Genomic DNA, 26,533 nt, shown 5'->3' on the forward strand with positions numbered 1-26,533 from the left:
AAAAAAGCGGGAGAAAAGGCAGCCAAAAAGGGGGCGGAGCCTATCTCCTCAGCACACAAGCGCCATTTTCCCTCACAGCTCCGCTGGAAGGACGGCTCCCTGACTCTCCCCTGCAGTCCTGCTACAGAATCAGGGTAAAACAAGAGAGGGGGGGGCACTAATTGGCAGATAATACAAATACAGCAGCTATAGAAGGGAGAAACACTTATATAAGGTTATCCCTGTATATATATAGCGCTCTGGTGTGTGCTGGCAAACTCTCCCTCTGTCTCCCCAAAGGGCTCGTGGGGTCCTGTCCTCTATCAGAGCATTCCCTGTGTGTGTGCTGTGTGTCGGTACGATTGTGTCGACATGTATGAGGAGGAAAATGATGTGGAGGCGGAGCAATTGCCTGTAATAGTGATGTCACCCCCTAGGGAGTCGACACCTGACTGGATGGTCGTATGGAAGGAATTACGTGACAGTGTCAGCACTTTGCAAAAAAACTGTTGACGACATGAGACAGCCGGCAAATCAGTTAGTGCCTGTCCAGGCGTCTCAAACACCGTCAGGGGCTCTAAAGCGCCCGTTACCTCAGATGGTCGACACAGACCCAGACACGGATACTGACTCCAGCGTCGACGGTGACGAGACAAACGTAATGTCCAGTAGGGCCACACGTTACATGATCACGGCAATGAAGGAAGCTTTGAACATTTCTGATACTACAAGTACCACAAAAAGGGGTATTAGGTGGGGTGTGAAAAAACTACCCATAGTTTTTCCTGAATCAGATGAATTAAATGAGGTGTGTGACAAAGCGTGGGTTTCCCCCGATAAAAAAACTGCTGATTTCTAATAAATGATTGGCATTATACCCTTTCCCGCCAGAGGTTAGGGCGCGTTGGGAAACACCCCCTAGGGTAGATAAGGCGCTCACACGCTTATCAAAACAAGTGGCGTTGCCGTCTCCTGATACGGCCGCCCTCAAGGAACCAGCTGATAGAAAGCTGGAAAATATCCTAAAGGGTATATACACACATACTGGTGTTATACTACGACCAGCAATCGCCTCAGCCTGGATGTGCAGCGCTGGAGTGGCTTGGTCGGATTCCCTGACTGAAAATATTGATACCCTGGATAGGGACAGTATATTATTGACTATAGAGCATTTAAAGGATGCATTTCTATATATGCGAGATGCACAGAGGGATATTTGCACCCTGGCATCAAGAGTAAGTGCGCTGTCCATTTCTGCCAGAAGAAGTTTATGGACACGACAGTGGTCAGGTGATGCGGATTCCAAACGGCATATGGAAGTTTTGCCGTATAAAGGGGAGGAGTTATTTGGGGTCGGTCTATCGGACCTGGTGGCCACGGCGACGGCTGGGAAATCCACCTTTTTACCCCAGGTCACCTCTCAGCAGAAAAAGACACCGTCTTTTCAAACTCAGTCCTTTCGTCCCCATAAGGGCAAGCGGACAAAAGGCCACTCATTTCTGCCCCGGGGCAGAGGAAGGGGAAAAAGACTGCAGCAGGCAGCCTCTTCCCAGGATCAGAAGCCCTCCCCCGCTTCTGCCAAGTCTTCAGCATGACGCTGGGGCTTTACAAGCGGACTCAGGCACGGTGGGGGCCCGTCTCAAAAATTTCAACGCGCAGTGGGCTCACTCGCAAGTGGACCCCTGGATCCTGCAGGTAGTATCACAGGGGTACAAATTGGAATTCGAGACGTCTCCCCCTCGCCGGTTCCTGAAGTCTGCTCTACCAACGTCTCCCTCCGACAGGGAGGCAGTATTGGAAGCTATTCACAAGCTGTATTCCCAGCAGGTGATAATCAAGGTACCCCTCCTACAACAGGGAAAGGGGTATTACTCCACGCTGTTTGTGGTACCGAAGCCGGACGGCTCGGTGAGACCGATTTTAAATCTGAAATCATTGAACACTTACATAAAAAGGTTCAAATTCAAGATGGAGTCACTCAGAGCAGTGATAGCGAACCTGGAAGAAGGGGACTATATGGTGTCTCTGGACATCAAAGATGCTTATCTCCATGTCCCAATCTACCCTTCTCACCAAGGGTACCTCAGGTTTGTGGTACAAAACTGTCATTATCAGTTTCAGACGCTGCCGTTTGGATTGTCCACGGCACCACGGGTCTTTACCAAGGTAATGGCCGAAATGATGATTCTTCTTCGAAGAAAAGGCGTCTTAATTATCCCTTACTTGGGCGATCTCCTGATAAGGGCAAGGTCCAGGGAACAGTTAGAGGTCGGAGTAGCACTATCTCAGGTAGTGCTACGTCAGCACGGGTGGATTCTAAATATTCCAAAATCGCAGCTGATTCCAACAACACGTCTACTGTTCCTAGGGATGATTCTGGACACAGTCCAGAAAAAGGTGTTTCTCCCAGAGGAGAAGGCCAGGGAGTTATCCGAGCTAGTCAGGAACCTCCTGAAACCAGGACAAGTGTCAGTGCATCAATGCACAAGGGTCCTGGGAAAGATGGTGGCTTCTTACGAAGCGATTCCATTCGGAAGATTCCATGCAAGAACTTTTCAGTGGGATCTGCTGGACAAATGGTCCGGATCGCATCTTCAGATGCATCAGCGGATAACCCTATCTCCAAGGACAAGGGTGTCTCTCCTGTGGTGGTTGCAGAGTGCTCATCTTCTAGAGGGCCGCAGATTCGGCATTCAGGACTGGATTCTGGTGACCACGGATGCCAGCCTGAGAGGCGGGGGAGCAGTCACACAGGGAAGAAATTTCCAGGGCTTGTGGTCAAGCATGGAAACGTCTCTTCACATAAATATCCTGGAACTAAGGGCAATTTACAATGCCCTAAGTCAAGCAAGGCCTCTGCTTCAGGGTCAGTCGGTATTGATCCAATCGGACAACATCACGGCAGTCGCCCACGTAAACAGACAGGGCGGCACAAGAAGCAGGAGGGCAATGGCAGAAGCTGCAAGAATTCTTCGCTGGGCGGAAAATTATGTGACAGCACTGTCAGCGGTGTTCATTCCGGGAGTGGACAACTGGGAAGCAGACTTCCTCAGCAGACACGACCTCCACCCGAGGGAGTGGGGACTTCACCCAGAAGTCTTCCACGTGATTGTAAACCGTTGGGAAAAACCAAAGGTGGACATGATGGCGTCTCGTCTCAACAAGAAACTAGACAGATATTGCGCCTGGTCAAGGGACCCTCAGGCGATTGCGGTGGACGCTCTGGTAACACCGTGGGTGTACCAGTCAGTGTATGTGTTCCCTCCTCTGCCTCTCATACCCAAAGTATTGAGAATCATAAGAAGGAGAGGAGTAAGAACTATACTCGTGGCTCCGGATTGGCCAAGGAGGACTTGGTACCCGGAACTTCAAGAGATGCTCACGGAGGACCCGTGGCCTCTACCTCTAAGAAAGGACCTGCTCCAGCAGGGACCTTGTCTGTTCCAAGACTTACCGCGGCTGCGTTTGACGGCATGGAGGTTGAACGCCGGATCCTGAAGGAAAAAGGCATTCCAGATGAAGTCATCCCTACCCTGATCAAGGCCAGGAAGGATGTAACCGCGAAACATTATCACCGCATTTGGCGAAAATATGTTGCGTGGGGTGAGGCCAAGAAGGCCCCTACAGAGGAATTTCAACTGGGTCGTTTCCTGCATTTCCTGCAAACAGGACTATCTATGGGCCTAAAATTAGGGTCCATTAAGGTTCAAATTTCGGCCCTGTCAATATTCTTCCAAAAAGAACTGGCTTCAGTGCCTGAAGTTCAGACGTTTGTCAAAGGGGTACTGCATATACAGCCTCCTTTTGTGCCTCCAGTGGCACCTTGGGATCTCAATGTAGTGTTGAGTCTCCTAAAGTCACATTGGTTTAAACCACTCACCACTGTGGAATTAAAATATCTCACATGGAAAGTGGTCATGCTGTTAGCCCTGGCTTCAGCCAGGCGTGTCTCGGAATTGGCGGCTTTATCATATAAAAGCCCTTACCTAATTTTTCATTCAGACAGGGCAGAACTGAGGACTCGCCCTCAATTTCTACCTAAGGTGGTTTCAGCGTTTCACATGAACCAGCCTATTGTGGTGCCTGCGGCTACTAGGGACTTGGAGGACTCCAAGTTGCTGGACGTAGTCAGGGCCCTGAAAATATGTTTCCAGGACGGCTGGAGTCAGAAAATCTGACTCGCTGTTTATCCTGTATGCACCCAACAAGCTGGGTGCTCCTGCTTCTAAGCAGACGATTGCTCGTTGGATTTGTAGTACGATTCAGCTTGCACATTCTGTGGCAGGCCTGCCACAGCCAAAATCTGTAAAAGCCCATTCCACAAGGAAGGTGGGCTCATCTTGGGCGGCTGCCCGAGGGGTCTCGGCTTTACAACTTTGCAGAGCAGCTACTTGGTCAGGGGCAAACACGTTTGCTAAATTTTACAAATTCGATACCCTGGCTGAGGAGGACCTGGAGTTCTCTCATTCGGTGCTGCAGAGTCATCCGCACTCTCCCGCCCGTTTGGGAGCTTTGGTATAATCCCCATGGTCCTTACGGAGTTCCCAGCATCCACTAGGACGTCAGAGAAAATAAGAATTTACTTACCGATAATTCTATTTCTCATAGTCCGTAGTGGATGCTGGGCGCCCATCCCAAGTGCGGATTGTCTGCAATACTTGTATATAGTTATTGTTACAAAAATCGGGTTGTTTATTGTTGTGAGCCATCTTTTCAGAGGCTCCTACGTTTATCATACTGTTAACTGGGTTCAGATCACAAGTTGTACGGTGTGATTGGTGTGGCTGGTATGAGTCTTACCCGGGATTCAAGATCCTTCCTTATTATGTACGCTCGTCCGGGCACAGTATCCTAACTGAGGCTTGGAGGAGGGTCATAGGGGGAGGAGCCAGTGCACACCAGCTAGTCATAAAGCTTTTACTTTTGTGCCCAGTCTCCTGCGGAGCCGCTATCCCCCCATGGTCCTTACGGAGTTCCCAGCATCCACTACGGACTATGAGAAATAGAATTATCGGTAAGTAAATTCTTATTTTCTCTAACGTCCTAGTGGATGCTGGGAACTCCGAAAGGACCATGGGGAATAGCTGCTCCGCAGGAGTCTGGGCACAACTAAAATAAAGCTTTTAGACTACCGGGTGTGCACTGGCTCCTCCCACTATGACCCTCCTCCAAGCCTCAGTTAGATTTTTGTGCCCGGCCGAGCTGGATGCACACTAGGGGCTCTCCTGAGCTCTTAGAAGAAAGTATATTTTAGGTTTTTTATTTTACAGTGAGAGCTGCTGGCAACAGGCTCACTGCAACGAGGGACTAAGGGGAGAAGAAGCGAACCTACCTGCTTGCAGCTAGCTTGGGCTTCTTAGGCTACTGGACACCATTAGCTCCAGAGGGACCGACCGCATGGAACTGGCCTTGGTGTTCGGTCCCGGAGCCGCGCCACCGTCCCCCTTACAGAGCCAGAAGCAAGAAGAAGTCCGGAAAATCGGCGGCATGAAGACTTCTGTCTTCACCAAGGTAGCGCACAGCACTGCAGCTGTGCGCCATTGCTTCTCATACACACTCCGGTCACTGAGGGTGCAGGGCGCTGGGGGGGGGGGGGGGGGGGGGGGGGGCGCGCCCTGAGCAGCAATAAAAACACCTTGGCTGGCAAAACAATCACAATATATAGCCCCAGAGGCTATATATGTGATAATTACCCCTGCCAGAATCCTTAAAAAAGCGGGAGAATAGTCCACGAAAAAGGGGCGGAGCTATCTCCCTCAGCACACTGGCGCCATTTTCCCTCACAGTTCCGCTGGAAGGAAGCTCCCTGGCTCTCCCCTGCAGTCTACACTACAGAAAAGGGTAAAAAAGAGATGGGGGGGCACTAAATTTAGGCGCAGTATATATAACAGCAGCTATAGGGGACATAATTCAGTTAGTCCCTGCAGTATATAGCGCTCTGGTGTGTGCTGGCATACTCTCTCTCTGTCTCCCCAAAGGGCTTCTGTGGGGTCCTGTCCTCTGTTAAAGCGTTCCCGGTGTGTGTGCGGTGTGTCGGTACGGCTGTGTCGACATGTTTGAGGAGAAAAATTATGTGGAGGCGGAGCAGATGCCTGTAGAAGTGATGTCACCCCCTGCGGGGCAGACACCTGAGTGGATGGTTTTATGGAAGGAATTACGTGCAAGTGTCGACTCCTTACACAAAAAATTTGACGACATGCCAAATGCGGGACAGCCAGCTTCTCAGCTCGTGCCTGCCCAGGTGTCTCAAAGGCCATCAGGGGCTCTAAAACGCCCGCTACCTCAGATGGCAGACCCAGATGTCGACACGGATACTGATACCGATGTCGACGACGATGAGTCTAATCTAATGTCCATTAAGGCCATTCGCTGCATGATTGAGGCAATGAAAGAGGTGTTACACATTTCAGATATAAACCCAGGTACCACTAAAAAGGGTATTATGTTTGGAGAGAAAAAACTACCCGTAGTTTCTCTGACGTCCTAGTGGATGCTGGGAACTCCGTAAGGACCATGGGGAATAGCGGGCTCCGAAGGAGGCTGGGCACTCTAGAAAGATTTATGACTACCTGGTGTGCACTGGCTCTTCCCACTATGACCCTCCTCCAAGCCTCAGTTAGATTTTGTGCCCGGCCGAGGTTGGATGCACACTAGGGGCTCTCCTGAGCCTTTAGAAAGAAAGTATAGAAATTAGGTTTTTTATTTTCAGTGAGACCTACTGGCAACAGGCTCACTGCAGCGAGGGACTAAGGGGAGAAGAAGCGAACCTGCCTGCTTGCAGCCAGCTTGGGCTTCTTAGGCTACTGAACACCATTAGCTCCAGAGGGATCGACCGCAGGCCCAGCCATGATGTTCGGTCCCGGAGCCGCGCCGCCGTCCCCCTTACAGAGCCAGAAGCAAGAAGAGGTCCGGAAAATCGGCGGCAGAAGACATCAGTCTTCACCAAGGTAGCGCACAGCACTGCAGCTGTGCGCCATTGCTCCTCACACACACTTCACACTCCGGTCACTGAGGGTGCAGGGCGCTGGGGGGGGGGCGCCCTGAGAAGCAATAATAACACCTTGGCTGGCAAAAATACCACAATATATAGCCCCAGAGGCTATATATGTGGAAAATACCCCTGCCAGAATATAGGAAAAAGCGGGAGAATAGTCCGCGGAAAAGGGGCGGAGCTATCTCCTGCAGCACACTGGCGCCATTTTTCCCTCACAGCTCCGCTGGAAGGAAGCTCCCTGGCTCTCCCCTGCAGTCTACACTACAGAAAAGGGTAAAAAAGAGAGGGGGGGCACTAAATTTAGGCGCAGTATACATTTATATAGAAAAAGCAGCTATAGGGGACATAACTCAGTTAGTCCCTGCATTATATAGCGTTCTGGTGTGTGCTGGCATACTCTCACTCTGTCCCCCCAAAGGGCTTTTGTGGGTCCTGTCCTCTGTTGGAGCATTCCCTGTGTGTGTGCGGTGTGTCGGTACGGCTGTGTCGACATGTTTGATGAGGATAATGATGTGGAGACGGAGCAGATGCCTTTAGAAGGGATGTCACCCCCTGCGGGGCAGACACCTGAGTGGATGAGCTTATGGAAAGAAATGAGTGCACGTATAGACTCCTTACATAAGAAATTTGACGACATGCCAAATGTGGGACAGCCGACTTCTCAGCTCGTGCCTGTCCAGGCGTCTCAAAGGTCATCAGGGGCTCTGAAACGCCCGCTACCTCAGACCGCAGACCCAGATGTCGACACTGATACTGACACCAGTGTCGACGACAATGAGTCTAACCTGATGCTCACTAAGGCCATTCACTGCATGATTGAGGCAATGAAAGAGGTGTTACACATTTCTGATATAACTACAGGTACCACTAAAAAGGGTATTATGTTTGGGGAGAAAAAACTACCCGTAGTTTTCCCCCCCTCAGATGAATTAAATGAAGTGTGTGAAGAAGCGTGGGCTTTCCCTGATAAAAAATTGGTAATTCCTAAGAAGGTACTAATGGCGTTCCCTTTCCCGCCAGAGGATAGGTCACGTTGGGAAACACCTCCTAGGGTGGATAAAGCGCTCACACGTTTGTCTAAAAAGGTGGCACTACCGTCTCCGGATACGGCCGCCCTCAAGGAACCTGCTGATAGAAAGCAGGAGGCGATCCTGAAGTCTGTATATACACACACAGGCATTATACTTAGACCAGCTATTGCGTCAGCATGGATGTTCAGTGCTGCCGCTGCGTGGTCAGATTCCCTGTCAGAAAATATTGACACCCTAGACAGGGACACTATTCTGCTAACCATAGACCATATCAAAGACTCAGTCTTATATATGAGAGATGCACAGAGGGAAATCTGCCGGCTGGCATCTAGAATAAGTGCATTGTCCATTTCTGCTAGGAGAGGCTTATGGACTCGCCAGTGGACAGGAGATGCAGATTCTAAAAGGCACATGGAAGTTTTGCCTTATAAGGGTGAGGAATTATTTGGGGATGGTCTCTCGGACCTAGTTTCCACAGCAACGTCTGGGAAGTCAGCATTTTTACCCCATGTCCCCTCACAGCCTAAGAAGGCACCGTTTTATCAGGTTCAGTCCTTTCGGACCCAGAAAAACAAGCGTGGAAAAGGCGGGTCTTTTCTGTCCAGAGGCAGAGGTAGGGGAAAAAGGCTGCAACAAACAGCAGGTTCCCAGGAGCAAAAGTCCTCCCCCGCTTCTTCTTCCAAGTCCGCCGCATGACGGTGGGGCTCCACAGGCGGAGCCAGGTACGGTGGGGGGCCGCCTCAAGAATTTCAGCGATCAGTGGGCTCGCTCACAGGTGGATCCCTGGATCCTTCAAATAGTATCTCAGGGGTACAAACTGGAATTCGAGGCGTCTCCACCCCACCAGTTCCTAAAATCTGCCTTGCCGATTGCTCCCTCAGACAGGGAGGCGGTGCTAGCGGCAATTCACAAGCTGTATTCCCAGCAGGTGATAATCAAGGTACCCCTACTTCAACAAGGCCGGGGTTACTATTCCACACTATTTGTGGTGCCGAAACCGGACGGTTCGGTGAGACCCATTTTAAATTTGAAATCCTTGAACACATACATAAAAAAATTCAAGTTCAAGATGGAATCGCTCAGGGCGGTTATTGCAAGCCTGGACGAGGGGGATTACATGGTATCCCTGGACATCAAGGATGCTTACTTGCATGTCCCCATTTACCATCCTCACCAGGAGTACCTCAGATTTGTGGTACAGGATTGCCATTACCAATTCCAGACGCTGCCGTTTGGACTGTCCACGGCACCGAGGGTATTTACCAAGGTTATGGCGGAAATGATGATACTCCTTCGAAAAAAGGGAGTTTTAACTATCCCGTACTTGGACGATCTCCTAATAAAGGCGAGATCCAAGGAACAGTTGTTGGTGGGAGTAGCACTATCTCAGGAAGTGCTGCACCAGCACGGCTGGATTCTGAATATCCCAAAGTCACAGCTGGTTCCGACGACACGGCTACTGTTCCTGGGTATGATCCTGGATACAGTCCAGAAAAAAGTGTTTCTCCCGGAGGAGAAAGCCAGGGAGTTGTCATCTCTAGTCAGAGACCTCCTGAAACCAAAACAGGTATCGGTGCATCACTGCACGCGGGTCCTGGGAAAGATGGTAGCTTCTTACGAAAGAATTCCCTTTGGCAGGTTCCATGCCAGAATCTTTCAGTGGGACCTATTGGACAAGTGGTCCGGATCGCATCTTCAGATGCATCGCTTAATAACCCTGTCTCCAAGAACCAGGGTGTCTCTACTGTGGTGGCTGCAGAGTGCCCATCTTCTGGAGGGCCGCAGGTTCGGCATACAGGACTGGGTCCTGGTGACCACGGATGCCAGCCTTCGAGGCTGGGGGGCAGTCACACGGGGAAGAAACTTCGAAGGACTATGGTCGAGTCAGGAAACTTCCCTTCACATAAATACTCTGGAACTAAGGGCCATTTACAATGCCCTAAGTCAAGCAAAATCCCTGCTCCTACACCAGCCGGTGCTGATCCAGTCAGACAACATCACGGCAGTCGCCCATGTAAATCGACAGGGAGGCACAAGAAGCAGGATGGCAATGGCAGAAGCCACAAGAATTCTCCGATGGGCGGAGAATCATGTACTAGCACTGTCAGCAGTGTTCATTCCGGGAGTGGACAACTGGGAAGCAGACTTCCTCAGCAGACACGACCTCCACCCGGGAGAGTGGGGACTTCATCCAGAAGTCTTCCAGATGCTGGTAAACCGTTGGGAAAAACCACAGGTGGACATGATGGCGTCCCGCCTCAACAAAAAGTTAAAAAGATATTGCGCCAGGTCAAGGGGCCCTCAGGCGATAGCTGTGGACGCTCTAGTGACACCGTGGGTGTACCAGTCGGTTTATGTATTCCCTCCTCTGCCTCTCATACCAAAGGTATTGAGAATAATAAGAAAGCGAGGAGTAAACACAATTCTCGTGGTTCCGGATTGGCCAAGACGAGCGTGGTACCCGGAACTTCAAGAGATGATCTCAGAGGACCCGTGGCCTCTGCCGCTCAGACGGGACCTGCTACAGCAGGGGCCCTGTCTGTTCCAAGACTTACCGCGGCTGCGTTTGACGGCATGGCGGTTGAACGCCGGATCCTGAAGGAAAAGGGTATTCCGGAAGAAGTCATTCCTACGCTTATTAAAGCCAGGAAAGATGTTACGGCAAAGCATTATCACCGCATATGGCGGAAATATGTTGCATGGTGCGAGGCCAAAAAGGCCCCAACAGAGGAATTTCAACTAGGTCGATTTCTGCATTTCCTGCAAGCAGGAGTGAATATGGGCCTAAAACTAGGCTCCATTAAAGTACAGATCTCGGCTCTGTCAATTTTCTTTCAAAAAGAACTAGCTTCAGTACCTGAAGTTCAGACATTTGTGAAAGGAGTGCTGCATATTCAGCCCCCGTTTGTGCCTCCTGTGGTACCTTGGGATCTCAACGTGGTGTTGAGTTTCTTAAAATCACATTGGTTTGAGCCACTAAAAACCGTGGATCTAAAATATCTCACGTGGAAAGTGGTCATGTTATTGGCCTTGGCTTCAGCCAGGCGAGTGTCAGAATTGGCGGCTTTATCATGTAAAAGCCCTTAAGCAGACTATTGCTCGCTGGATTTGTAGTACAATTCAGCTTGCACATTCTGTGGCAGGCCTGCCACAGCCAAAATCTGTAAATGCCCATTCCACAAGGAAGGTGGGCTCATCTTGGGCGGCTGCCCGAGGGGTCTCGGCTTTACAACTTTGCCGAGCAGCTACTTGGTCAGGGGCAAACACGTTTGCAAAATTCTACAAATTTGATACCCTGGCTGAGGAGGACCTGGAGTTCTCTCATTCGGTGCTGCAGAGTCATCCGCACTCTCCCGCCCGTTTGGGAGCTTTGGTATAATCCCCATGGTCCTTACGGAGTTCCCAGCATCCACTAGGACGTCAGAGAAAATAAGAATTTACTCACCGGTAATTCTATTTCTCGTAGTCCGTAGTGGATGCTGGGCGCCCATCCCAAGTGCGGATTGTCTGCAATACTTGTAAATAGTTATTGCTAACTAAAGGGTTATTGTTGAGCCATCTGTTGAGAGGCTCAGTTGTTTTCATACTGTAAAACTGGATATAGTATCACGAGTTGTACGGTGTGATTGGTGTGGCTGGTATGAGTCTTACCCGGGATTCAAAATCCTTCCTTATTATGTCAGCTCGTCCGGGCACAGTGTCCTAACTGAGGCTTGGAGGAGGGTCATAGTGGGAGGAGCCAGTGCACACCAGGTAGTCATAAATCTTTCTAGAGTGCCCAGCCTCCTTCGGAGCCCGCTATTCCCCATGGTCCTTACGGAGTTCCCAGCATCCACTACGGACTATGAGAAATAGAATTACCGGTGAGTAAATTCTTATTTTTTTCCCCCATCTGAAGAATTAAATGAAGTGTGTGAAGAAGCGTGGGCTTTCCCTGATAAAAGATTGATAATCTCAAAAAAATTACTAATGGCGTTCCCTTTCCCGCCAGAGGATAGGGCACGTTGGGAAACACCTCCTAGGGTGGATAAAGCGCTCACACGTTTGTCTAAAAAGGTGGCACTTCCGTCTCCGGATACGGCCGCCCTCAAGGAGCCTGCGGATAGAAAGCAGGAGGCGATCCTAAAGTCTATATATACACACACAGGCATTATACTTAGACCAGCTATTGCGTCAGCATGGATGTTCAGTGCTGCCGCTGCGTGGTCAGATTCCCTGTCAGAAAATATTGACACCCTAGACAGGGACACTATTCTGCTAACCATAGAGCATATAAAAGACTCAGTCTTATACATGAGAGATGCACAGAGGGAGATCTGCCGGCTGGCATCTAAAATAAGTGCATTGTCCATTTCTCTGACGTCCTAGTGGATGCTGGGGACTCCGTAAGGACCATGGGGAATAGACGGCTCCGCAGGAGACTGGGCACATCTAAAGAAAGATTTAGGACTATCTGGTGTGCACTGGCTCCTCCCCCTATGACCCTCCTCCAAGCCTCAGTTAGATTTCTGTGCCCGGCTGAGCTGGATGCACACTAGGGGCTCTCCTGAGCTCCTAGGAAGAAAGTGTTTGTTAGGTTTTTTATTTTCAGTGAGACCTGCTGGCAACAGGCTCACTGCATCGAGGGACTAAGGGGAGAAGAAGCGAACCTACCTAAGTGGTGGTAGCTTGGGCTTCTTAGGCTACTGGACACCATTAGCTCCAGAGGGATCGAACACAGGACCCGACCTTGTCGTCCGTTCCCCGAGCCGCGCCGCCGTCCCCCTTACAGAGCCAGAAGCAAGAAGGTGGTCCGGAAAATCGGCGGCTGAAGTTCTCCAAGGTAGCGCACAGCACTGCAGCTGTGCGCCATTGCTCCTCATGCACACCTCACACTCCGGTCACTGATGGGTGCAGGGCGCTGGGGGGGGGGGCGCCCTGAGCAGCAATACTGACACCTTGGCTGGCAAACTGGCACCATATATAGCCCCAGAGGCTATATAGGTGCTTTTTAACCCCTTCCAGAATCCATAAAAATGCGGGAGAAAGTCAGCGAAAAAGGGGCGGAGCTATCTCCTTCACCACACTGGCGCCATTTTTCCCTCCGTTGGAGGGAAGCTCCCTGGCTCTCCCCTGCAGTCAATACACTACAGAAAGGGTTAAAAAGAGAGGGGGGGCACAATTTAGGCGCAGTATACAATATATATAGGCAGCTATAAGGGAAAACACTCTTTATATGTGATATCCCTGTGATAATATATAGCGCCCTGGTGTGTTCTGGCATACTCTCCCTCTGTCTCCCCAAAGGGCTTTGTGGGGTCCTGTCCTCTGTCAGAGCATTCCCTGTGTGTATGCTGTGTGTCGGTACGGCTGTGTCGACATGTATGAGGAGGATAATGATGTGGAGGCGGAGCGAATGCCTGTAAATGTGATGTCACCCCCTGCGGGATCGACACAGGTGTGGTTGGACTTATGGAAGGATTACGTGAAAGTGTCAACTCCTTACACAAAGGTCGACGACACAGAACAGCCGGCTACTCAGCTTGTGCCTGTTCCAGCGTCTCAAATGTCATGGGGGGCTCTAAAAACGCCCGCTACCTCAGATGGCAGAAACAGATGTCGACACGGATACCGACTCCAGTGTCGACGATGATGAGACTAGTGTACCCTCCAAATAGGCCCACCCGTTACATGATTGAGGCAATAAAAAATGTATTACACATTTATGATAATACCCCTGGTACCACATAAAAGGGTATTATGTTTGGTGACAGAAAACTACCAGTAGTTTTTCCTGCATCTGAGAAATTTAAATGAGGTGTGTGTGAGGAAGCGTGGTCTTCCCCCGGTAAGAAATTGATAATTTCTAAACGGTTATTGGCAGTGTACCCTTTCCCGCCAGAGGATAGGTCACGTGGGAAACACCCCATAGGGTAGATACAGCGCTTACACGCTTATCAGAAAAGGTGGCACTACCATCTCCGGATACGGCCGCCCTGAAGGAACCTGCTGATAAAAAGCAGGGGGTTACCCTGAAAGATATAGTCACACACTCGGGCATTATATTGCGACCAGCCATTGCTTCGGCATGGATGTGCAGTGCTCCCGCTGCGTGGTCAGATTCCCTGTCGGAAAATAACTATGGATAGGGACAATATTTTGCTGACAATAGAGCATATAAAAGACGTGGTCTTATACATGCGTGATGCACAGAGGGATATTTGCCGGCTGGCATCAAAAATAAGCGCTAGGTCCATTGCCGCCAGACGGGGGTTATGGACTCGGCAATGGTCAGGCGATGCCGACTCGAATCGGCACATGGAAGTTTTGTCCTATAAGGGGGTAAAACTGTTTGGGGATGGTCTTTCAGACCTCGTTTCCACAGCTACTGCTGGGAAATCGACTTTTATGCCACAGGCTACCCCACAACAAAGGAAAGCACCGTATCATCAAGTACAGTCCTTTCGGCCCCAGAAAAGCAAGAGGGCTAGAGGCTCATCCTTTCTGCCGAGAGGCAAAGGTAGAGGAAAAAGCTGCAGCGCACAGCTAGTTCCCAAGAGCAGAAGTCCTCCCTGCGTCCGGTAAGTCCACAGCATGACGCTGGGGCTGCTCAGGCGGACCCGGGTACGGTGGGGGCCCGTCTCAGAAATTTCAGCGCCCAGTGGGCTCTCTCACATGGCTCCCTGGGTCCTTCAAGTAGTATCTCAGGGGTACAGGCTGGAGTTCGAGACGTTCTTCCCCCCGCCGTTTCCTAAAATCTGCCTTACCGGCACCTCCCTCTGCCAGGGAGGCGGTGTTGGTGGCTATTCAACACTATAATCACAACAAGTGATTGTCAAGGTGCCCCTCCTTCAGCAAGGAAGGGGTTACTATTCCACAATGGTTGTGGTACCGAAACAGAACGGTTCGGTGAGACCCATCTTAAAATTAAAATACTTGAACTTTTATATCAGAAGATTCAAGTTCGAGATGGAATCGCTCAGGGCGGTTATTACGAGCCTGGACGAGGGGGATTACAGGGTCTCCCTGGACATCAAGGATGCATACCTGCATGTCCCCATTTACCCTCCTCACCAGGAGTACCTCAGATGTGTGGTACAGGACTGTCACTATCAGTTCCAGACGCTGCCGTTGGAGTTGTCCACGGCACCGAAGGTCTTTACCAAGGTAACGGCCGAAATGATGATACTCCTTCGCAAGAAGGAAGTTTTTATTATCCTGTACTTGGACGATCTCCTGATAAAGGCGAGGTCCAAAGAACAGTTGGTAGTAGGGGTAGCACTCTCTCGGGAAGTGCTACAACAGCACGACTGGATTCTCAATATTCCAAAGTCACAGCTGGTCCCGACGACACGTCTTCTGTTCCTGGGAATGATTCTGGACACAGACCAGAAAAGAGTGTTTCTTCCAGTGGAAGCACACGAGTCCTGGAAAAAATGGTAGCTTCGTACGAAGCATAATTCCATTCGGAAGGTTCCACGCAAGGACGTTCCAGTGGGACCTGTGGGACAAATGGTCCGAGTCCCATCTACAGATACAACAGCGGATAACCCTGTCGGCAAGAAACAGGGTGTCGCTGCTGTGGTGGCTGCAGAGGGCTCATCTACTAGAGGGCCGCAGATTCGGAATACAGGACTGGGTCCTGGTGACCACGGTTGCCAGCCTTCGGGGCTGGGGTGCAGTCACACAGATAAGAAATTTCCAAGGAGATTTCGCTTCACATAATTATTCTGGAGCTAAGGGCCATTTACAATGCCCTAAGCCAAGCAAGGCCCCTGCTTCAAAACCAGCCGGTACTGATCCGTTCAGACAACATCACGGCGGTCGCCCATGTAAACAGACAGGGCGGCACAAGAAGCAGGATGGCGATGGCAGAAGCCACAAGGATTCTCCGATGGGCGACCTACACCCGGGAGAATGGGGACTTCTTCCAGAAGTTTTCCAAATGCGGGTAAACCGTTGGGAATGACCACGGGTGGACATGATGGCGTCCCGCCTCAACAAAAAGTTGAAAAGATATTGCGCCAGGTCAAGGGACCCTCAGGCGATCGCTGTGGACGCTCTAGTGACACCGTGGGTGTACCAGTCGGTTTATGTGTTTCCTCCTCTACCTCTCATACCCAGGGTGCTGAGAATAATAAGAATGCGAGGAGTGAAAACCATACTCATGGTTCCGGATTGGCCAAGAAGAGCTTGGTACCCGGAACTTCAAGAGATGCTGGCAGAGGACCCTTGGCCTCTGCCACTCAGACAAGACCTGCTGCAGCAGGGACCCTGTCTGTTCCAAGACTTACCGCGGCTGCGTTTGACGGCATGGCGGTTGAACACCGGATCCTAAAGGAAAAGGGTATTCCGGAGGAAATCATCCCTACCCTGATCAAAGCCAGGAAGGATGTCACCGCAAGACATTATTACCACATTTGGCGGAAATATGTTGCTTGGTGTGAGGCCATGAAGGCCCCGAAGGAGGAATTTCAACTGGGTCGATTCCTACACTTCCTGCAAGCAGGGGTGACGTTGGGCCTCAAATTGGGGTCCATCAAGGTCCAGATTTCGGCTCTGTCGATTTTCTTCCAGAAAGAACTGGCTTCACTGCCTGAAGTTCAGACATTTGTTAAGGGAGTGCTGCATATTCAGCCTCCTTTTGTGCCCCCAGTGGCACCTTGGGATCTCAATGTGGTTTTGGTATTCCTGAAATCACATTGGTTCGAACCACTTAAGACTGTGGAATTAAAATATCTCACGTGGAATGTGGTCATGTTATTGGTCTTGGCTTCAGCCAGGCGGGTTTCAGATTTGGCGGCTTTGTCTTGAAAAAGCCCTTATCTGATTTTCCAGATGGATAGGGCAGAATTGAGGACTCGTCCTCAGTTTCTCCCGAAGGTGGTCTCAGCTTTTCACTTGAACCAACCTATTGTGGTGCCTGCGGCTACTAGGGACTTGGAGAATTCCAAGTTGCTGGACGTAGTCAGGGCCCTGAAAATGTATGTTTCCAGGACGACTGGAGTCAGAAAAACTGACTCGCTGTTTATCCTGTATGCACCCAACAAGCTGGGTGCTCCTGCTTCTAAGCAGTCTATTGCGCGCTGGATTTGTAGCACTATTCAGCTGGCGCATTCTGCGGTAGGATTACCGCAGCCTAAATCAATAAAAGCCCATTCCACAAGGAAGGTGGGCTCATCTTGGGCGGCTGCCCGAGGGGTCTCGGCTTTACAACTTTGCCGAGCAGCTACTTGGTCAGGGGCAAACACGTTTGCTAAATTCTACAAATTTGATTCCCTGGCTGAGGAGGACCTGGAGTTCTCTCATTCGGTGCTGCAGAGTCATCCGCACTCTCCCGCCCGTTTGGGAGCTTTGGTATAATCCCCATGGTCCTTACGGAGTCCCCAGCATCCACTAGGACGTCAGAGAAAATAAGAATTTACTCACCGGTAAATCTATTTCTCGTAGTCCGTAGTGGATGCTGGGCGCCCATCCCAAGTGCGGATTGTCTGCAATACTTGTACATAGTTATTGTTACAAAAATCGGGTTTTGTTGTGAGCCATCTCTTCAGAGGCTCCAATTGTTATCATACTGTTAACCGGGGTTCCTATCACGTGTTATATGGTGTGGCTGGTATGAGTCTTACCCGGGATTCAAAATCCTTCCTTATTGTGTCAGCTCTTCCGGGCACAGTTCCTAACTGAGGCTTGGAGGAGGGTCATAGGAGGAGGAGCCAGTGCACACCAGATAGTCCTAAATCTTTCTTTAGATGTGCCCAGTCTCCTGCGGAGCCGTCTATTCCCCATGGTCCTTACGGAGTCCCCAGCATCCACTACGGACTACGAGAAATAGATTTACCGGTGAGTAAAATCTTATTTTCTGCTAGGAGAGGCTTATGGACTCGGCAGTGGACAGGGGATGCAGATTCCAAAAGGCACATGGAAGTTTTGCCTTATAAGGGTGAGGAGTTATTCGGGGATGGTCTCTCGGACCTCGTTTCCACAGCGACAGCTGGGAAGTCAGCATTTTTACCCCATGTTCCCTCATAGCCTAAAAAAGCGCCGTTTTATCAGGTACAGTCCTTTCGGACCCAGAAAAACAGGCGAGGAAAAGGCGGATCCTTTCTGTCCAGAGGCAGGGGAAAAAGGCTGCAACATACAGCTAGTTCCCAGGAGCAAAAGTCCTCCCCCGCTTCTTCCAAGTCCGCCGCATGACGGTGGGGCTCCACAGGCGGAGCCAGGTACGGTGGGGAGCCGCCTCAAAAATTTCAGCGATCAGTGGGCTCGCTCACAGGTGGATCCCTGGATCTTTCAAGTAGTATCTCAGCGGTACAAGCTGGAATTCGAGGCGTCTCCCCCCCGCCGTTTCCTCAAATCTGCCTTGCCAACAACTCCCTCGGACAGGGAGGCTGTGCTAGAGGCAATTCACAAGCTGTATTCCCAGCGGGTGATAGTCAAGGTGCCCCTACTTCAACAAGGACGGGGTTACTATTCCACTCTGTTTGTGGTACCGAAACCGGACGGTTCGGTGAGACCCATTTTAAATTTGAAATCCTTGAACACGTATATAAAAAAATTCAAGTTCAAGATGGAATCGCTCAGGGCGGTTATTGCAAGTCTAGACGAGGGGGATTACATGGTATCCCTGGACATCAAGGATGCTTACCTGCATGTCCCCATTTACCATCCTCACCAGGAGTACCTCAGATTTGCGGTACAGAATTGCCATTACCAATTCCAGACGCTGCCGTTTGGTCTGTCCACGGCACCGAGGGTGTTTACCAAGGTAATGGCGGAAATGATGATACTCCTTCGAAAAAAGGGAGTTTTAATTATCCCGTACTTGGACGATCTCCTAATAAAGGCGAGATCCAAGGAGCAGTTGATGGTAGGAGTAGCACTATCTCAGGAGGTGCTACACCAGCACGGTTGGATTCTGAATATTCCAAAGTCACAGCTGGTTCCGACGACACGTCTACTGTTCCTGGGAATGATTCTGGACACAGTCCAGAAAAAAGTGTTTCTCCCAGAGGAAAAAGCCATGGAGCTGTCGTCTCTAGTCAGAAACCTCCTGAAACCAAAACAGGTGTCGGTGCATCACTGCACGCGAGTCCTGGGAAAGATGGTGGCTTCTTACGAAGCAATTCCTTTCGGCAGGTTCCATGCCAGAATCTTTCAGTGGGACCTGTTGGACCAATGGTCCGGATCGCATCTTCAGATGCATCGGCTAATAACCCTGTCTCCAAGAACCAGGGTGTCTCTGCTGTGGTGGCTGCAGAGTGCTCATCTTCTAGAGGGCCGCAGATTCGGCATACAGGACTGGGTCCTGGTGACCACGGACGCCAGCCTTCGAGGCTGGGGGGCAGTCACACAGGGAAGAAACTTCCAAGTACTATGGTCGAGTCAGAAGACTTCCCTACACATAAATATTCTAGAACTGAGGGCCATTTACAATGCCCTAAGTCAGGCAAAACCCCTGCTTCAAAGCCAGCCGGTACTGATCCAGTCAGACAACATCACGGCAGTCGCCCATGTAAACCGACAGGGCGGCACAAGAAGCAGGACGGCGATGGCAGAAGCCACAAGGATTCTCCGATGGGCGGAAAATCACGTGTTAGCACTGTCAGCAGTGTTCATTCCGGGAGTGGACAACTGGGAAGCAGACTTCCTCAGCAGACACGACCTCCACCCGGGAGAGTGGGGACTTCATCCAGAAGTCTTCACACTGATTGTAAATCGTTGGGAACGGCCACAGGTGGACATGATGGCGTCCCGCCTATACAAAAAACTAGAGAGATATTGCGCCAGGTCAAGGGACCCTCAGGCGATAGCGGTGGACGCTCTAGTGACACCGTGGGTGTACCAGTCAGTTTATGTGTTCCCTCCTCTGCCTCTCATACCAAAGGTACTGAGAATAATAAGAAAACGAGGAGTAAGGACAATACTCGTGGTTCCGGATTGGCCAAGAAGAGCGTGGTACCCGGAACTTCAAGAGATGATCTCAGAGGACCCATGGCCTCTGCCACTCAGACAGGATCTGCTACAGCAGGGGCCCTGTCTGTTCCAAGACTTACCGCGGCTGCGTTTGACGGCATGGCGGTTGAACACCGGATCCTAAAGGAAAAGGGCATTCCGGAGGATGTCATTCCTACGCTGATTAAAGCCAGGAAAGATGTAACTGTGAAACATTATCACCGCATATGGCGAAAATATGTTGCTTGGTGTGAGGCCAATAAGGCCCCAACAGAGGAATTTCAGCTGGGTCGATTTCTGCACTTCCTACAGGCAGGAGTGTCTATGGGCCTAAAATTAGGCTCCATTAAGGTGCAGATATCGGCTCTGTCGATTTTCTTCCAAAAAGAACTGGCTTCACTACCTGAAGTTCAGACATTTGTAAAAGGAGTGCTGCATATTCAGCCCCCTTTTGTGCCTCCAGTGGCACCCTGGGATCTCAACGTGGTGTTGAATTTCCTAAAATCACATTGGTTGAGCCACTGAAGACCGTGGATCTTAAATATCTCACGTGGAAAGTGGTCATGTTATTGGCCTTGGCTTCGGCCAGGCGTGTATCAGAATTGGCGGCTTTGTCATTTAAAAGCCTTTATCTGATTTTTCATATGGATAGGGCAGAATTGAGGACTCGTCCCCAGTTTCTCCCTAAGGTGGTATTAGCTTTTCACTTGAACCAACCTATTGTAGTGCCTGCGGCTACTAGTGACTTGGAGGATTCCAAGTTGCTGGACGTAGTCAGGGCCTTGAAAATGTATGTTTCCAGGACGGCTGGAGTCAGGAAAACTGACTCGCTATTTATCCTGTATGCACCCAACAAACTGGGTGCTCCTGCTTCTAAGCAGACTATTGCTCGCTGGATTTGTAGCACAATTCAGCTGGCGCATTCTGCGGTTGGACTGCCGCGTCCTAAATCAGTTAAAGCCCATTCTACAAGGAAGGTGGGCTCATCTTGGGCGGCTGCCCGAGGGGTCTCGGCTTTACAACTTTGCCGAGCTGCTACTTTGTCAGGGGCAAACACGTTTGCAAAATTCTACAAATTTGATACCCTGGCTGAGGAGGACCTTGAGTTCTCTCATTCGGTGCTGCAGAGTCATCCGCACTCTCCCGCCCGTTTGGGAGCTTTGGTATAATCCCCATGGTTTTTTCGGAGTTCCCAGCATCCACTAGGACGTTAGAGAAAATAAGATTTTACTCACCGGTAAATCTATTTCTCGTAGTCCGTAGTGGATGCTGGGCGCCCGTCCCAAGTGCGGATTGTCTGCAATAATTGTACATAGTTATTGTTCAATAACGGGTTATTGTTATGAGCCATCTGTTGAGAGGCTCAGTTATGTTACATACTGTTAACTGGATATGGTATCACGTGTTGTACGGTGTGATTGGTGTGGCTGGTATGAGTCTTACCCGGGATTCAAAATCCTTCCTTATTGTGTCAGCTCTTCCGGGCACAGTATCCTAACTGAGGCTTGGAGGAGGGTCATAGTGGGAGGAGCCAGTGCACACTAGGTAGTCTAAAAGCTTTCTTTTAGTTGTGCCCAGACTCCTGCGGAGCCGCTATTCCCCATGGTCCTTTCGGAGTTCCCAGCATCCACTACGGACTACGAGAAATAGATTTACCGGTGAGTAAAATCTTATTTTTAAGAATTTTTAAATTGCTGTCATTATTTATCGTGTAATTAATTTACTGGAGTCTCCTCTGCAATTAGTGCTTTAATTAAGTGCAAGTTACAAATACCTGTCTGTGAGAGGTCCAGCATTTGGTTAGTGCAAAGGTTCCCAAATGCTGTCTCCAAGGCACCCCAGCGGTCCAGGTTTATAGTATATCTGTGCTTGGCCACAGGTGACTTAATTAGTACCTCAATTTGATTTAACCATCTGTGCTGAGCCATGAATATCTTTAAAACTTGGACTGTTGAGGTGCCTTGGGGACCGTGTTTGGAAACCTCCTAGGTTAGTGCATTTCCAAGCCAGAGCTTCATCATGAAGACCAAAGAACATTCCAAATATAGCTGAAAAAAGTTATTGGTAAGCATTCATTAGAGGAGTGATGATAACATTTGAAAAGACTTTTAATAGTTTCCAGAGTAGTGGCGTTTTTTTTCACCTAATGCCGCATGAGCCGCCTCACACATGCCAAGGAGGGATGTAGTTAAAATGCAGCCTTTGCCGGATTCACGAATGGCGGCATAATGCTAGCATCAAAATCCTGACTCTGTTCGGGATCCCGGCGTCAAAATACAGACACTTGGAATCCAGAACGTTCTTTTAGCGGGACACGCTTGCGTCCTGCTGCGGGGAGGGGTGAGAGGTTAGTTGTAGGCATTAGAAGGGGGGTTAGGGTGCAGTGACGGGAAGGGGATGGTTAGGTATCGGGGCGGGGGTTTAGGGTTAGGCACCAAGGTAGGGAAGGTTAGGTTTAGGCAGTGGGAAGGGAGGGTTAGGGTTAGGCACCACCTGGGAAGGTTAGGGTTAGGCACCCACAAGGGAGGGTTGGGGTACTTTTCTGGGGGGTTGTTGGGATTCTGATGGATGGGATGCCGCTATTAGTATTCTGACCGCGGCATCTCGTCCATCGCTACTGAATCCAAGGAGGTATGTTACCCTCACCACAAATCATAGTAACTGGATGATCTGAGGAGGCTCCTGTACTGGGAACCTTAAGGGAACAAGAAAACTCTAGGAAGAGAACCTGCTGCAGTCCGTAGGACACTTGGGTGACCTGGGTGAAAATGGACTCGCAGCCGTAACTGCACCAAATCTGCTTCTACTAAATATTAACACACCGGGGAGGGGGGTGAATAATTATGTAATTCATTGTCTGATTTCTCTCTCCAGTTATGAGAGAGTTTGAATTGCGTGTGGTTGTTACTTTTGATCATTGGTGACATTTCCCGGAGAAAGACGCAATTTAGTTCCGTGACGACAGAATAGAATGTGAAAAATGCTAAAGGGAGCGAATACCTTTTTTAAAGCCACCGTAGAGGCGTTCAGGAGGAAATCATTCCGTTATCAGTGTTCCCTAACGATAGTTTATAGTTGTGAGAATCATTATCCTTCATTTATAACGTACCACAAATCTACACAGACAGCTGGTGCAAGAAATCCTGCAAAAACTAATCCTATGTAGAAACGGAACAAGGAGAGAGGGGGAGACGTGAGACAGAGGGCTGGGAGGTTCCTGACCGCCAGAGCTTACACTCTAGTAGAAGTAGCATAGAGCGCGGTCTGTGACGGGTGTCTGTTAGCTTTTAGTGGTGTGTTTATTCAGAAAGATCAATATTTACCCAGCAGCAGAGACTGTGACCGTGGCGCTACGGCGCTTTGCAGTGACGTCACTCCTAGTTTATTTTTGTAGTCGATGATTGTAGATTTTCTTGTTCTGTGTTCATCAATTCCTGAGCTACAGTTAGGAGTCTTTACTAACACATTTGGACCTTCTAACCACGTCAATGTTTGTTTCAGAGCGCCCTGTAGCGGATAACGAGCGGATGTACGATGTTCTGCATAAGTATGGGACACAGCGGAATGAGGCGCGGTTCTACTTGCGTCACGAGCGTCCTCCTTCTAGAGACTCTGGTAGGTTGTGTCCTTATCAATAGCAAACGTCTGCAGGGAACTTTTACTCTACAGCTCGCTCACGTTTTCTGTCCAGCTCAGGAGGTGATGCGTTTGACAGAAATGGGGGGGTCAGCTGTATCTCCGTAGATAAGAGCGCTGATGGACTAGTGGGATTCCCACGTCTGTAGCCCCACATCGGAACTGTATGCCTTTGTATAAGCCTCTTCTGTCACTTACATGTAAACCTAGTGCTGTAAGTGCGTTTAGGCAGGGAAATTATGTATAAATTATTCTTTACTTATTCTTTTGAAATGTTCGCAATGGTTGTGGTGGGGGGGGGGGAGGTTTTCAATTCCTAGAGATATATGGAGGTGCAGTTACTCTGAATTACGGTAGCCCAGCAACGTCTATTTTCCTGTAGCCCTCTATGGGGTGCAAGGAACAATCTGCGATGTTGGTGACTATACATTGCCAGCAAAATTGTTGGAACCCCAACAACTTCCGCCAATTACATGGAATTGTAATGCCCATTAATACTGATTTCTCTATCGTCCTAGTGGATGCTGGGGTTCCTGAAAGGACCATGGGGAATAGCGGCTCCGCAGGAGACAGGGCACAAAAAGTAAAGCTTTTCCGATCAGGTGGTGTGCACTGGCTCCTCCCCCTATGACCCTCCTCCAGACTCCAGTTAGATTTTTGTGCCCGGCCGAGAAGGGTGCAATCTAGGTGGCTCTCCTAAAGAGCTGCTTAGAGAAAGTTTAGCTAGGTTTTTTATGTTACAGTGATTCCTGCTGGCAACAGGATCACTGCAGCGAGGGACTGAGGGGAGAAGGAGTCAACTCACCTGCGTGCAGGATGGATTGGCTTCTTGGCTACTGGACATCAAGCTCCAGAGGGACGATCACAGGTACAGCCTGGATGGTCACCGGAGCCGCGCCGCCGGCCCCCTTGCAGATGCTGAAGACAGAAGAGGTCCAGAATCGGCGGCTGAAGACTCCTGCAGTCTTCTAAAGGTAGCGCACAGCACTGCAGCTGTGCGCCATTTTCCTCTCAGCACACTTCACACGGCAGTCACTGAGGGTGCAGGGCGCTGGGAGGGGGGCGCCCTGGGAGGCAAAATGAGTACCTATAAAGGCTAAAAATACCTCACATATAGCCCTAGAGGCTATATGGAGATATTTAACCCCTGCCTGATTTCTCAAAATAGCGGGAGACGAGCCCGCCGGAAAAGGGGCGGGGCCTATCTCCTCAGCACACGGCGCCATTTCCTCTCACAGCTCCGCTGGTCAGGACGGCTCCCAGGTCTCTCCCCTGCACTGCACTACAGAAACAGGGTAAAACAGAGAGGGGGGGCAAATTTATGGCGATATTTTTATATAACAAAGCAGCTATAGGGGAGCACTTATTATAAGGCTATCCCTGATATATATATAGCGCTTTTGGTGTGTGCTGGCAAACTCTCCCTCTGTCTCCCCAAAGGGCTAGTGGGTCCTGTCTTCATTAGGAGCATTCCCTGTGTGTCTGCTGTGTGTCGGTACGTGTGTGTCGACATGTATGAGGACGATATTGGTGTGGAGGCGGAGCAATTGCCAAATATGGGGATGTCACCTCCTAGGGGGTCGACACCAGAATGGATGCCTTTATTTATGGAACTACGGGATAGTGTCAACACGCTAAAGCAGTCGTTTGACGACATGAGACGGCCGGACAATCAATTAGTGCCTGTCCAGGCGACTCAAACACCGTCAGGGGCTGTGAAACGCCCTTTGCCTCAGTCGGTCGACACAGACCCAGACACAGGCGATGACTCCAGTGGTGACGGTGACGAATCAACCGTATTTTCCAGTAGGGCCACACGTTATATGATTTTGGCAATGAAGGAGGCGTTACATTTAGCTGATACTACAGGTACCACTAAACAGGGTATTATGTGGGGTATGAAAAAACTACCTATAGTTTTTCCTGAATCAGAAGAACTAAATGACGTGTGTAATGAAGCGTGGGTTGCCCCTGATAAAAAGCTGATAATTTCAAAGAAATTATTGGCATTATACCCTTTCCCGCCAGAGGTTAGGGAGCGCTGGGAAACACCTCCTAGGGTGGACAAGGCGCTAACACGCTTATCTAAACAAGTGGCGTTACCCTCTCCTGAGACGGCCGCACTTAAAGATCCATCAGATAGGAGGATGGAAAATATCCAAAAAAGTATATACACACATGCAGGTGTTATACTACGACCAGCTGTAGCAACTGCCTGGATGGGCAGTGCGGGGGTAGTTTGGTCAGAATCCCTGATTGAAAATATTGATACCCTGGACAGGGACAATATTCTACTGTCGTTAGAACAAATAAAGGATGCATTTCTTTATATGCGTGATGCACAGAGGGATATATGCACACTGGCATCACGGGTAAGTGCTATGTCCATTTCGGCCAGAAGAGCTTTATGGACGCGACAGTGGACAGGCGATGCGGATTCAAAACGGCATATGGAAGTTTTGCCGTATAAGGGGGAGGAGTTATTTGGAGTCGGTCTATCAGATTTGGTGGCCACGGCTACAGCCGGGAAATCCACCTTTCTACCTCAAGTCACTCCCCAACAGAAAAAGGCACCGACTTTTCAACCGCAGCCCTTTCGTTCCTTTAAAAATAAGAGAGCAAAGGGCTATTCATATTTGCCACGAGGCAAAGGTCGAGGGAAGAGACAGCAACACGCAGCTCCTTCCCAGGATCAGAAGCCCTCCCCGGCTTCTACAAAAGCCTCAGCATGACGCTGGGGCTTCTCAAGCGGACTCGGGGACGGTGGGCGGTCGTCTCAAAAATTACAGCGCGCAGTGGGCTCACTCGCAAGTAGATCCCTGGATCCTGCAGATAATATCTCAGGGATACAGGTTGGAATTAGAGACAGATCCACCTCGCCGTTTCCTGAGGTCTGCTTTACCAACGTCCCCCTCCGAAAGGGAGACGGTGTTGGAAGCCATTCACAAGCTGTACTCTC

The 26,533-nt window shown here is 50.1% G+C and overlaps 1 protein-coding gene across 5 annotated transcripts in view; it reads left to right on the top strand.

Moving 5' to 3' along the window:
• TP53BP2 (tumor protein p53 binding protein 2) overlaps nt 1-26,533 on the top strand; it is an 86,213-nt gene that overhangs the window by 26,755 nt on the left and 32,925 nt on the right. For all 5 annotated transcript variants that reach the window (XM_063919012.1, XM_063919011.1, XM_063919014.1 and 2 more), the window contains exon 4: nt 23,440-23,553. In XM_063919012.1, coding sequence (XP_063775082.1) covers nt 23,440-23,553 — 114 coding nt within the window. The remainder of the gene's footprint in view (nt 1-23,439; nt 23,554-26,533) is intronic.

Source organism: Pseudophryne corroboree, chromosome 4 (genome assembly GCF_028390025.1).
Source record: "Pseudophryne corroboree isolate aPseCor3 chromosome 4, aPseCor3.hap2, whole genome shotgun sequence".
Lineage (NCBI taxonomy): Eukaryota > Metazoa > Chordata > Amphibia > Anura > Myobatrachidae > Pseudophryne > Pseudophryne corroboree.